The sequence below is a fragment of the Eleutherodactylus coqui genome, chromosome 11 (assembly GCF_035609145.1).
Source record: "Eleutherodactylus coqui strain aEleCoq1 chromosome 11, aEleCoq1.hap1, whole genome shotgun sequence".
In the NCBI taxonomy this organism is placed as follows: domain Eukaryota; kingdom Metazoa; phylum Chordata; class Amphibia; order Anura; family Eleutherodactylidae; genus Eleutherodactylus; species Eleutherodactylus coqui.
The window spans coordinates 93,238,483-93,253,174 of record NC_089847.1 but is presented as its reverse complement, the minus strand read 5'-3'; the positions used below and the strand labels follow the sequence as shown (position 1 = coordinate 93,253,174).

The window sequence follows — 14,692 nt, the reverse complement described above, 5'->3', positions numbered from 1 at the left end:
CAGATGCACTCCTGCACTGCAGTGTCGGACCTGTCCCGACATCAGAGCTGTGGAGGGAAATGATGATGTCGGGGCAGGCCCGACATTGGATTGGAAAGGGTTAACGATCAGTTCACGAAAAGTGCACGATGGCCGCTCGTTTAGACGCAACGATTATCGCCCAAACGATCGCTTTTTAGCGATTTTTGAGCGATCATCGCTCTGTGTAAATGGGCCTTTAGAGGAGCAAATGGTTGCCATTCCGGCATTGAAATGCATTAGCCTGAATAAAGCTTTGCTTCACCTACTGCTGTTCTCCCTCCCATACATACCATAGCAGCAGCGCCTGTAGTATCTCCTTTTTCTATTGGGAGAGTATTAGGCAGTCACCATAGACATGAACATCCGCAAACACAAGAGATCAAAGCACTTCAGTAGATAATGTGAATCCCACAACTGAGGTGGTGGGTTTTATGCTAACAACTCCATCCAGATGAGATGACCCTGGGCTGCACACTAGACCGGACTGCGGACATTTGCATAAGATTTTGAAAGTCGTTTTATGCAGGTGTGCCTTCAAGAGGAAAGAAAACTAGTTTTTTTTATTTTTTTATGGAAATTGCTTTAATTCTCTGCTTGGCCCCTGTAGTCAATTTAGTAGGGTTTAACCTGCTGACAGGTTGCCTTTAAACACAGTAAGGGTGCATTCACACAAACGTATATCGGCTCGGTTTTCACGCTGAGCCGATATACGTCGTCCTCGAGTGCAGGGGGGGGGGGTGGAAAAGCCAGGAGCAGGAACTGAGCTCCCGCCCCCTCTCTGCTTCCTCTCCGCCCCTCTGCACTATTTGCAATGGGGAGAGGCGGGACAGGGGCGGGGCTAATTCGGAAACCTTAGCCCCGCCCCGTCCCACCTCCTCTCATTGCAAATAATGCAGAGGGGCGGAGAGGAGGCAGAGAGGGGGCGGAAGCTCAGTTCCTTCTTCTGGCTCTTCCATCCTCCCCCCCCCTGCAGAGAGAGACAATGTATATCGGCTCAGCGTGAAAACCGAGCCGATATACATTCGTGTGAATTCACCCTAAAGCTTGTTTATTGTATACTGAAAATTTATACAATTTTTGAATGTATTTTGTGAATCAATTCCTCTTAGTTTTCAAGATTAGTGCTTACAGATGTTCAATGGAAATCTTAATTGAAACCTTCTAGAGGCTGGAAATTTGTACTAACTAGAAGGCTTCTTGTACTTAGGCACCGTGGCAGAAAATCGCATGTACGGGAAAAAGCCGCGAGCAAGTCGCAGCTAAATCTCCTGTATTCTCACCCGTTCACAAGGCCGGGCTGCGGGGTATATATGCCACAGCCTGGAATTCCGTAGGCCGGGGGAAAAGACTTTAGCGCTGCTAAGGTCTCTCCCCCTCCCCTTGCCAGCTAATAGCGGCAATAGAAGCTCCCATAGAAGCCTGTGGGAGCTGCTGGCAAGGGAAAGGGAGTTTAGCAGCGTTTGCCATGCTATATTCCCTCTCCCTCCGTCTCCAACCTCAGGGAGCTGCCAGCAAGGGAGGGGGAGGGACTTTGTTAACGTGAGCCGCTGCTTAACTCCCTCCCCCTTCCATTTTCTGACTTTGGGAGTCTATGGGCCGCGTAATCCGGCAAAAGATAGGGAAAGATAGCGCATGCGGTGTGCATTCCGGACGGAGATTTTACACACAAGAAAATCGCACATCTGAAAAAATGCATTGGAATCCAATGCTTCAGATGGGCGCGATTTTCGGCCCGCACTTTATCATGGCAAAATAGTCGCAATAAAACTCTCGTGGGAAAAAGGCCGAAGTGTGAGAGTCCTAGAGAATTTGCTGTTACATTGCTCAGCAGAAAAGTGAATCTCTAATCTGCAAATGGCGTGGCACTGGCTAGACTTGGGTGCAGCAGACAGCAGAAAAGCTGCAGTCAGATGGGCTAAGCTGTGACTTCTAGGAGTGCAGATTGGCCATGGGACAACACGATGAGCAGACAAATGTGATAGCCATAAATCATGTCATGGTCAAACGTGTCCTTAAAGGGGTTTTCTCATGACTTAAAATTGCTTCACAGCCACTCTGTTCTTCCTGTTTTCTGATGACCAGAACATGTGACTGCTACAGCCAATCACTGGCCACAGCAGTGACTTTCTATAGCCAGTGATTGGTTGCAGAGGTCACATTTCCCCGTCAGCTGCAACTAGGAAGGACGCAGTGGTTGTGAAGCAATTTTAAGTCACCTATTTAAAGTGACAGTAGTTAGTGTTCAATAGATCAGAGCTCTGGTTTGTCTACCTGGGATAGTTGGACTTTACCAGAATAAATAGAACACCTGAAGTATCCCATTGAATCATGAGAAGCGGAGGTCTTGAAAACAGCAAGAAATTGCCATAACGTATAGAAGATATTCGTATGACTGTTCATTATACAATGGGTGAGCTTTATTTGCAGAAACTGGAATACCCCTGAATAAGTGCTTGTTTATTCTGCTACAGATGATGCCATATACTTTTGTTTAACCCTGTGGTACCACATGCTGCATCATGTGTGTGTGTGGAGGGAAGCTGTGATTGACAGCCGACAATTTTATTAAGAACATACATAGGGTCAGCGAAAACATAATTATGTTATTAGTCAGGAAATTAGTGTTCAAAATATGAATCTATTATGCTCCATTAGCCCCACACACCTTTTGGAAATAAAGGGGTTGTAGCAGAATTTCATGTTATCCCCTATCCACAAGTGATAACTTGCTGATTGGTGTGTGTCTCACCACTGAAACCCCCAACAATATTAAGAATGGGGTCCCGTGTCCCATGTTTTTGCCACTAAGGGGATGGATCTCCCATCTGTGATATCACAGTGAATGGAGCACTGCCTCAGCATGCGCAATTGGCGCCTCATTCATTTTAATGGGGCTAATGGAAATACCTGAGCACTTACTACTCTATTATCTCTACAGTGCCATTGAAAATGAGTAAAGCAGCAGTGTGTTTTCGTGACCAGCTCTCAATTCAGTCTCTTTCTCACTATTGGGGGTACAGCTAGCTTGTATTGAGGACAGGGACACGGGACCCCCCTTCTAGGGATCAGTGTAATTTGGATCCAACCCCTTTTAATTGTTTAAAAATCCTGTGCCAGTCACTGCACTGGCTGCCCGTTAAATACAGAATTCAATTCAAACTTACTACCCTAATCCACAAAGCCCTCCACAGTGCAGCGCCCCCCTATATTGCCTCCCTCATCTCAATCCATCACCCAGCCCGGGCTCTCCGCTCGGCAAACGAAACTAGACTGCACACCCCTCTAATTCGAACTTCTCACTCCTGCCTCCAAGACTTCTCCAGAGCAGAACCAGCCCTCTGGAACGCATTACCAAAGGATACCCGGGCAATCCAGGACTCGAAAAACTTCAGGCGTGCTCTAAAAACGCACCTTTTCAGGGAGGCATACCGCATACCCTAAACCAACTCCTCTGTATGCCACCTGATAACATGCTCCCTGACCTATTGACTGCAATACCTGCTAGCTGTCATAAACTGCCCCTGCAGTCATACCGATTCTGCCGTCACACGGCCAAACATCTGACCATTGTTTGTGTATAGAATCCCTCACGCTCCACCCTGCCATACCGTGCACATCTCCAGCCCTTTACCTTCTGTATCCCCCCATTACTTGTAGTATGTAAGCTCGTTGGAGCAGGACCCTTCCCTATTGTTTCCACCAACTGATTACGATTGTAACTGTGGTTCTGTGATTTTTTTGTACTTTTGTCTTTCTGTATTCCCCCTGTCTATGTAAGCGCTGCGGAATATGTTGGCGCTATACAAATAAAGATTATTATTATTATTATTATTATTATAATAAACTAATTAGAGGCCTCCAATGGGCATATGCAGACCATGCCAGCCTTCCACAGCCTTTTCTATAACTCAGTCCTTCTGCCTTTGATTGATGTTGATGATGTTAGCTATGTCATCCATAGGCCAGTGAAGTCCCAGAAGTCACAGCAGGACTGGCGCATGCGCAGTTTGTTTTGCCCCCGGGCAGACACATCAGGCTCCTCTGTGAATGTGCTGGTGCTGCTCTCACTTCTAAGGAATGTGTATTTTGACTCGCCTGTCGATGATGTAGAGGTAGTCATCTACATCAATCAAAGAGGGGCTGGTTTACACAAAAGACTTAAGACTCCTTTACACACAAAGATGATCACTCAAACGATGGCTTTGAGCAATCATTTTGCACAAACTACTAATTGGTACTAATGCCTATTAGTACCAATTAGTAGCCTGTGAAATGCCAGGACCTGTATTCAGGGAACAGCGGGTGATCTGTTCTTTTAATACATTTGCTTTGTTATGCCGTGTTGCTGTCAGCTGAGACAAAATCTAATCAGCTATAATCAGCGCTCCCCGGGTAGAACACAGCGTGTAGTCCATACTATCAGCTCTTCTGCCGAACAATAGATTTCATGCCGAACTGAAAATCATCATTCGGCAGAAAAGGGAAAGATGGGCACATTTACACGCAACGATTATCGCCCATTATTGAATATTACACATCTCCATCACACAAAACAACCATTTTTTATTCAGAATACTTTTTTAAAACTGTTTCCTCTGTCTAGATATTGGTGTTACAGTCTTGTTATGGCACACAATGTTCTTCCTATCATTTCCATTAAGAAAGCCCAATGCTAATGTGACGTATTGCTGCACACTTGTAAGAAGAGAATGGAGTATTCTACAGGATAGATGGATAGCTGGCTACAGGATAATGCTGTTCAACATGTGAACAGAAGAAATATGAAACAATACACAATTATATTCAAATCACTGTGCTATTAGTTAAAATGTTTCTAACAGTACACTTGTCTATCCGTAGGGCTCCACTATACTTTTATCAGATGGCGATGTACAGATCATCAGTGAGGGGACAGAAATGGACTCACAATTTCAGCTGATGAATAATAGCCTGTTTTTGAGCATTAATTTTACAAATGGTCTCGTCATGATTTGGGATAAAAAAACAGCTTTAACAGTCAAGATCCCGGTAACATTTCAAGTAAGTATTCTTTGAATTTGCAGCTTTCTTGGGTATTCTGTATTTAAGTTGTATATACTGTACTTACGGTATGATGTAGATGCAACTCTTTAAAAGCAGGTTAATTTGCCCTCCTATAAGAGTAATACCTGCAGGGGCTCACACTGATATGCAAAAAAAAAAAATGTATGAACTACCCTGTTTCCCTGTAAATAAGACCTACCCCAAAAATAAACCCTACTATGATTTTTGGGATTTTTGGGGAGGCTTGAAATATAAACCTTACCCCTAAAATAATTGCATTATGTGAAAAAAAGCCATACATTACATTCTAAGATCTGTCCCTGCCACTGCTCTGGCAGGCTTCCTGCAGTCCTCAGACACCCATAGATGATTGCTTCCTGGTTATGGGATTCATAAATTCCCGCCTCCAGGAAGTGATGGCTCTGAGTGGTTGAGAATAAGCGGCAACAGGAAGCACAAAAAAAAAGAACTAAATATTAATGGCAAAGAAAAAGAAAAAAATGTCATTTTTGTTCCTTTATATTTTTGCCTCTTTTGCTTTTAATAAAAATTACAAAATTTTAATATTTCTGTTTTGGTTAAATGCCTGAACTTACGCCGGTCTCATACGACCGGATTTCAATTACGGATTCTGTGAGCGCATGCTTTGTGGTAATACACAGATTAATCAAATGCATTGACTTACGCAGTTCTGATCACATTAGCGGGTCAGAATTGCGTAATCCGCTTGTGGGAAATCTGAGGCGGCATGTTCTATTTTAGCGTGGATATCCGTGACATAGAGTCCATTGTTCTATATGGCGACGGATATACCCGCAGCCCATACGCAATTACATTGCATATGGGCTGCGGGTGCCCCCATCATCACTAAGCGACGGTGCGGAAAATATAAACAAAAAAAAAGATGTAGTGCACATGAATGTCTGCGTGTGTATGCGGTTATGTGCAGCACAATTTCGCGGGCGTACACAAAGTCATGGCCGGGCTCACAGCTGCAATCCGGTGCGGGTCTCTGCAAGTGAATTCCGCTTACAGCCGTGTGAGCCCAGCCTTAATCAGTTGCAAACAAAGCTTAAAAAAAATAAATGGGATAAAATAAATTAAAATTACCTTTTGAATAACATTAGGTGAAATTTGGTTTCAGCAAGCACACAAAAGAACCTTCCTTCAGAAGGAAGAATATTGTGTGTGTGTGTAGTGCTACAAGTACAGTAGCTGCTCTGTACATCAGTGGTAAACCTAGATTTGTTCTTTCTGTAGTACAGCTGCAGATGTAGCAAAGTTTAATCTGAGTGTGATAACTTTCTGTGATAAGTTATTTTATCTAAAGCAATTAAAAATCTATTGTTCTCTACTGCCATTGTAAAGCTATTGAAATGGTAAAGAAACTCTGGCACAGAAAGTTATCCTAACCCGTTAGGCCTTAGTCAGACTGGCGTTTTGTCGCGCGATTTGCGGATCGCATGACGGATGCGCATCCGCAAATCGCGTGACCGGTGCGCGCAAGTCGCCCGCAAATCGCCCGAAAATCTGCTCCTAGCCGCGTTTCATTAGAAGCGGGCCGGAGCTGTCCAGCGCATTGCATTCAATGGAGACGGCAATAGAGCCGCCTCCATTTAAAGCAAGGCGCTGCGGGCGAGCCCGGGATGAATTGTCGGTAAGGGCTTAAATATATAAGCCCTTCCCTGCAATTCATCCTAAAATGTGTAAAAATAAAAAAAAATTGTATACTCACCTTCTCCCGGCAGCCGGAGCTCCGCGCGGCCGTCCTGCAGTGGGTGTGAAGGGGGTGTGAGTCAGACCTGCCCCCTGATTGGCTCAGCGCTGAGCCAATCAGAGGCATGCCTCACTCACACCCATTCATGAATTCATGAATGGATGTGAGTCAGACCTGCCCCTGATTGGCTCAGCGCTAAGAGGCAGCAGTCACTCACCCATTCATGAATTCATGAATGGGTGTGTGAGTGAAACCGGCCTCTGATTGGTCAGGGCTGTGACCAATCAGAGGCAGATCATTCAGCAGGCGGGGATTTTAAAGCCCCGCCGGCTGAATAGTGCCGAGAAGCAGTTCAGGAGAACTGACAGCGGCTGCGGCTGGACTCCGGCTGCAGCGGAAAGGTGAGTATACAATTTTTTTTTATTTTAACACATTTTAGAATGAATTGCAGGGAAGGGCTTATATATTTAACCCCTTCCCGACAATTCACCCCGCGCACGCCGGCAGCCCATTGCTTTCAATGGAGCGGCTGTATTGCCGCTCCATTGAATTCAATGGGCAAACATCGTTCTTCTCTGCCACAGCTGTTACAGCTGTGGCAGAGAAGAATGATTTGTCTTCTATATGTTCTCAATGGGGTCGGCGCTGCTGCCGCCGGCCCCATTGAGCGCATATACAGAAGAGAACAGGAATCGCAGATCGCAGATAGGTGCGATCTGCGATTTTTTGTTCTATAATTTATCGGACGAGCGCATAAAAAGCGCTCATGTGTCCGATACCATTGCAAAGCAATGGTTTTATAAAATCGCCGGACGCATGCGCATGCGCAAATCGCGGCTGAAAACGCCCGTCTGACTAAGGCCTAAGTCTCAAATTAAACTTTGCAATATCTGTACTTTGACTACTTTTCACGAAAGCTCTCTGCCATTAGGACTGGGTCCACACTGGGGCTTATTTGTAGTGGAATGTCCGCAGCGGATATTCTGCAGTAGGTAGATCAACAGTGGAAAGTCTGCATCCAAACCCGCACCATTTGGTGTGGATTTTGAAGCAGCTTTTATTGTGTATTCCTGTGCGGAATTCGCCCCCTCTATGAGAAGAGGTGAATTCTGCAACAGAAATGGCGATAAAATTGACATCCTGCAGAACTGAATTCCGCACCGCAAGTCAATTTCTGCATCTTGTGGATGAGATTTTCAAAATCTCATCCACTTTGCTGCTACTGTAAATGCCACAGAATTTCCGTGCGGAGAGTCTGAACGGAAATTCAGCAGAAAAAGCGCTAAGGTCATGTCCTTTATTTTTGTGGCATCACCCATTGTTTTCAATGGGGTTGGCGCACGTAAATTTTGCAGGTGCAAATATGTCCGTGTGAATCTTGCCTTAATCACACAGATTTCTAATGCAGGTTTTCATTGAAATTCACATCAAATTTTTCCGACACGGATTTTTAATATTGTGAATGAGGCCTAAGAATATCTAGTGTGCGCTGTTTTCTAAATGTATAATCATATTTATCCATCTTCTTTATATTTAACAGCATAAAGTATGTGGAATGTGTGGAAACTATGATGGCAATTCAAACAATGATTTTACAACCAGAAGTCAGCTCTCTGTAGAAGATGTGATGGAATTTGGGAACAGTTGGAAACTGCCACCAACATGTCCAGATGCCGACAGCATGATAGAGCCCTGTGACATCAACCACCACCGGAAGTCGTGGGCTCAAAAGCAGTGCGGCATTATGCTGGGTCCCACATTCAAGCCCTGTCATTCGGAGGTAATTTTACTAACAGCCCATTCAACAGTTAAACGTCACAACAACAATTGTGTTATATTGGTTACAATCAAAAGATGTAAAGTCCAAGAATCGTTGTCAGACAATCCAAGATCTCTAAGACTCTTGTTCTAGTAAAATTTCTAGGCCTGCTATTTCATTCTTTCTATCATTACTATTATTTCTAATTTATACTCCATTGAAATTTAGTCCCCAAACTGGGATGATGGAGACTCAACGGAATGGAAAAGTATGTACACATGGATTCATATAAAGTATGTCTGTGGGCATGCTGTGTCAGGCTGCTAAACTATTGGTGCACCCAGTTTTACAATTGGAGGTTGGTGCCAGCAAAAAAGTATTAATTTTGCATAACCATACAGTGCATTACTCAACTTACTTCTGGGATGGATTGGCTCACACAGTCCTGGAATCATCAGCCTAGACAGAACTAGGTCAAGCAAGGGATTGGTGCCGCAAGGCAGCCGAGAGCCAAAGACACTCGCATTCAACAACCAGACATGTGCACCCTGTTTGCTCATACAACTATGAGAGTGAAGAGCAGAGGTCTGAAGAGGGGGATACCGAGATAGGGCGACTTCAGACTGCCATAACGCAACTAAACTCGCCGGTACAGAGCATAATTGCGCTTGATCGAGTTTTTTTTCATAACCTCAAAGGCCATTCAAACGCTGCTCATTAGCACAGGATTTGAATTTAAAAAGACGCGGAAGGATAGCTCCTGTAATTATTACTACTTGCAGAAAAGATACGGCAAGTCCTATCTTTTCTCCGTCGTACAATTAACAGGCGAGAATCCCGATGAAAATGAAAAGTGAAAATGAAATCCACTGAAATCAATGGTTTTGTTTTGTTTAAGCAATTACAGGAGAAAATCACGTCCGTCTGAAACTGCCGTCATGGCGAGTCCTAGTAGGTGTCCAGATCTAAGCAGCAAATAATACGCAGTTTGAAGTCACACTCCCAAAACTACAACCACTTTCTACCCCCTTTTGGGTGTATTTACCAAGCGATGGTTTTGTGGCCTTTCTCTATTGTGATTTTCACACAAAACAGGCGTATGTCTATGAACCCAAAACCTGGATGGTAATTTTGGACTAATTTAAGTCTATAGGATAGATTTATCAAAACTGCAAGTAAGAAAAAACATCCGATTACATCAAACGATATATCGTGTGAACGAGCGAATGGTGTCAGAGTTCCCTTGTTCGCTCGGGCAGCCTACATCGTTGGCTCGTCCAAACGAGAAATCATTCAGTCGTTCACATTCCCTGTAGAGAGTCACTGAATGATAAGTGAATGAGCCAACGATGATATTTATGCCTCCAGCAAATTAATGACGAATAGAGATGAGCGAACGTACTCGGTAAGGCCGATTTCGCAATCGAGTACTTCACTACTCGGGTGAAAAGATTCGGGGGTCGCCGGGGGGCGGGGGGTGGCGTGGCGGAGCGGGGGGTAGCAGTGCAGAACAGGTGGGAGCTCTCTCTCTCCCTCTCCCCCCCACTCCCCTCTGCAACCCCCCGCTCTCCCACAGCGCCCTCGAGTACTTTTCACCTGAGTAGTGAAGTACTCGAAAATCGCGGTGCTCGATTGCGAAATCGGCCTTACCGAGTACGTTCGCTCATCTCTAATGACAAACGAAAAGTCAACGATTCTTGTTAGTTGTTCGGTCGTTGGCTGCGTTTAGACTGAACGTTTATCAGTCTCTTTCGCTCATTTGAACGACTGTTTTGAATGATAATTATTAATCGTTCCGTCTAAAAAGGCCTTTATCAATAACCGATCACAGCATGGATTTTGTAAGAGCACTATAGAAAATGAAAGCTGTTCTGTGATTGATTGCTGTGGGCAACAGAGACAGCTCTTCTTTAGACGGTTTTGTGCTGTAAAGCCCCAGTGTATGCAGAGCAAGAAATAGAGTAGAGTTTTATCAACGAGCGGTTATCAAATCTTGAAACCGTACTGATTTCACGATTACTATGTTTTACAAATAGTGAAACCTCGAAGGGTTTATAGTTCTGGATCCAAAGTATGATGTACATGTATTGCAACTTAGACTAGTGCTAGACAAAGAAGACCTCATAAAACACAAGACATTTAAAGGAAAACATCTTTCTACCTGTGGAAAAATGGGTAGACATGTACCAGCGCTCTCTAGTATTGTTTTTAAGTATTCAAGGGAAATCCACTCACCTGGTATACGGTGGGACTCCTGGATAGGGATCCCACTGGTACCTAGTGTCCAAGCCTGCGTATCAATATGACTCTTCGTCCTCTGATCCAGGACTCTGGAAAGACGTCTCGAAGGTTTCGAGCCCTCTGGTAACCAGGGGCTTACAGCCAAGCCAAAGGAGTAAAAAATAGAAAAGGCTCCGCACTCCTAGTCCTAGAGCACGGAGATTTTTCTATCTTTCTACCTGTGACCTACTCAGAATATACAGGTCTTTTAAATAAGGCTTTTAGGGAATATGACTGTATATTTGCTCTGCCAGTGTAAATAATGCTTGAAGGATCCCTCATTAAATATGAACAATCAAGATCGTGGCGGGTTCACACAAGCTATGGTCACGGCAGGTTGAGCATGTGTAATACGCTGTGCCAACCTCTCATAGGCTCCCATGCTACATCTCACACATATTGCACGAAATGCATACGCAATAAAAATTGCAGCATGTTCTATATTGACATGTATTACGCATGCATACATGCCAAGATAGTGCATTGTGATTGGTTGCATACTTACTGCGTGCCAGCTTATGTGCGGCACGCAGTGAATTACGGTCGTGTGAGCCTGCCCTTATTGTGTGATTTGATTTAAAAAACATCATATGATAAGTACTGGTACTTCCTGTGGGGATGATCAGTCATACCAGAGATCTTTGCAGAAAAACTATCCCCCACAAAGGTGTCAAATACCTCCGTCCTTATAGCCATACATATGTAATTTATTCCGTTAAGCACCGCTCAATTATAATTCAATAATTATTTAATCAAAAATTTCATACATGACTAAGTTAATAACTTATCTGCTAACTAATGGCTGCAAAAGTCCAATGGGGCACATTTACTTAGACTAGTACTTCATACCTAAAATTTGCACTGACTTTGCTGTGAAAAATATGTATTAAGAGGCGCAAGATCTTAGTATATTTGTTGCATGTGGTGGCACCTCTTTATGTCAGGTGGAAATGACCATACCCCCTAACCAGGGGCGTAACTATAGGGGATGCGGTCGCACCCGGGTCCAGGACTCTTAGGGGGGCCCATTAGACCTATCTCCTCCATATAGGGAGCCTAGTACTATGAATAAAGCATAATAGTTGGGGAGCCCTGTTACAGAGTTTGTATTGGGGCCCCGAATTTTCAAGTTACATCTCTGCCCCTAACACAAGGCTTCACCCACTTTTTGAAGAAGTGCAGGGCAAAGCCTAGAACCCCTAAAAGTAGCCTACTTTTGTACACCAGAAAACTGGTATACAAAAAAATAATGAACATACCCCATTGTGTCTGACAGATATGCTTCTTAGCAGATATCTGTTGGATATCTAATGCTATATGCAATTTTACCAGACAACTGTTGACGGAAACAGTTTCCAGCAGCTTCCTGAGCCTTCACAGACCAACTGCAATGACAAATCCAGAGTAGGGCCTTCTGAAATCACCAGTTTATGGCCAGCATTGGGGTATTTTTATATGAGCCGATAGTAAACACGGCACCCAGTAGGGTAGTGAGTGAAAAGTTGCTCGGTAGTTGCTAGTTGTTTCATTTTCAGCTCACTGAAATGGATTGAATAGTGAAAGACTTCTCGCTCAGTACCAGTCGGGCACCATGATGCTGCCTGTTGACAGTGAATGGAGGCGGATGGCTGGAAGAGATCCTCCATGTGCTTCGCCTCTATTTACTCAATCACTATCGCTCCTCTCTAGAACCACTCTTAGTGAATTGTTCTGTATCCAATAATCTAAAAAATTACACAACGTATGTAAAAATGGAGGTTGAGTTTCACTTTTGCAAGATTCACTACAGTAAGCTACTAAGTACTTGTACATCTCAAAATCAGCATGTAATACTACTACTCATCTTTTCCAATCATTCTCCACAATTTATGCGCCACGACATATGAGGTTACTGTGACTTTACTCTACTATTCTTACAGGTCGATCCGACTGGCTATTATGAGGCATGTGTGAAAGATTCCTGCGCTTGTGATGAAGGCGGGGATTGTGAATGTTATTGCACAGCTATAGCAATGTATGCTCTGCAGTGCCTCTCCCATTGTATCTGTATTGAATGGAGAACTCCAGGTCGTTGTCGTAAGTATTACTAATATAGGACTTAGGGGGGAATTTATCAAAGCACTTGTGACAGTTTTCTGGTGTAAAAAGTCATACATTTGTCACACTTCTTTGTGCAAAAAATGTGCACATTTTTTAATTGTACATAGCTCTTTTTCAAAAAAGTATCCAGGGCTTGGAAGGAGAGGCTGGGACCTCCTGTGACTTGACATATTTAGTATAATTTAAGCCTATATTATGGAGTAAATCTATGCTAACTCACAACTGGTGTAGATTTGATTTTTTTTGCACACAGGCTGCCTAAAATTATTAAGAGGTATGCATCTCGAGATATATGACGTATCTCAGCATGGTTTCACATCTACGTCGAAGGAGCAGGAAAGCGGAATCCCCATGGCCGAACGGCTCCATCTCAGAACGGAACTGAACAGCGGTGGACGGACCCATTGATTTCATGGTCCATCCGCTTTCCACTCATCTGACGGCTTTTGGACAGAAGAAAAGCAGTGCATCCAGCACTTTTTCTTCCAGTATTTTGAGCGGGATCTGTGATGGAATCTCCTGTCAGAGGTTCCGAGGCAAATGTGAAACCTGCCTGCAGCGCGCTTAGGCTTCAGACTAGTGTATAAAATGCCAGTCTTAATAAATTCCCCCTTTTCTATAGGAATTCTGCCAACTACGCAGTAAGTTACATTTTTCTAATATCTTATAGTTATTGTGTTTGTTGTCTTTTTGTGCAGCTGTGTTCTGTGACTATTATAATGAGGAAGGCAAGTGTGAGTGGCATTATAAAGCTTGCGGAGCCAACTGCATGCAGACCTGCAGGAACCCATCTGGAAATTGTTCAACTGAGCCAGTAAAAATAGAAGGTAAATACACTTAAGACCAGGATCGGCTTTTATTCTATTTTGGCTATTGTATTTCTGGGTGATTTTCATAATGATATTGTTATAATCCAGTTCAGGGTTGGAGTCTTTTGTTTGTAACTGGTGCAGATCGGTAGTGTGGTCAGGGAAGTCAGAGGTTGGTACACGGATAGGTATCAGTTTATGGCCGAGAGAGCAGGCGGGTAGTGTAGTCAGGGAAGCCAGAGGTAAGTTTGACGTGTAGGTATCAGTTCGCGTTACAGAAGAGCAAGTGGGTAGCATAGTCAGGGAAGCCAGAGGTCGGTACACAGGTAGAAATGTCAACTATATGCATGGAGGAGCAGGTGAGAGAGCTTGACTACTGTCTGAGAGCACAATAATCACTTACTGAGGGAGGGACGGTGCCAGGTTTATAAAGAGTGTCTAATCAGTGCGGAGTGAAGCTGGGTTGCAGGAGAAAGAAACTAGGCAAGGTTAGGTAGGGAAGCTGTCCAGCAGGCAGAATAGCTCACTAGGGAGAGACATCACCTTGACCACAGGAGCTCCCAGGTTTGAACCGTGACAGATATTCACTAAGTTTATAGTGACATTGTCAACATTAACTCTTGTATCTTGTAGATACTGTAGGTTTTGGGGCAATTAAATCTAAAAATTCATTTCAACTTACTTTAGTCAGTGATTTATTTCGACACACATGACATCACCTGTTAGATGCTGTGGTGCTGGAATGCCGAAACGGCGCCACAGTAAGGCCTCATGTCCACGGGTAGATTGGATTCCACCCGCGGGAGCCCGACCCTGGCCGCGGGCAACAACTTTTTTTTTTAATCTGTCCGGATCTTTTTTCTTCTGCACTGCAGATGCGGTATCCACACAGAAATGGAGTATGCTGCAATTTGTTTTCCAAACCAGAAGGTCCGCAAATCACATCCACATGCTTTAATTAAT

The 14,692-nt window shown here is 44.0% G+C and overlaps 1 protein-coding gene across 1 annotated transcript in view; it reads left to right on the top strand.

The window, feature by feature from the left end:
* Positions 1 to 14,692, top strand: part of LOC136581752 (mucin-5B-like) — a 99,656-nt gene that overhangs the window by 84,526 nt on the left and 438 nt on the right. Inside the window, exons 13-16 of the mRNA XM_066582374.1 lie at positions 4,882 to 5,061; positions 8,322 to 8,561; positions 12,740 to 12,896; positions 13,619 to 13,747. Of these exons, the coding sequence (XP_066438471.1) occupies positions 4,882 to 5,061; positions 8,322 to 8,561; positions 12,740 to 12,896; positions 13,619 to 13,747 (706 nt within the window). The remainder of the gene's footprint in view (positions 1 to 4,881; positions 5,062 to 8,321; positions 8,562 to 12,739; positions 12,897 to 13,618; positions 13,748 to 14,692) is intronic.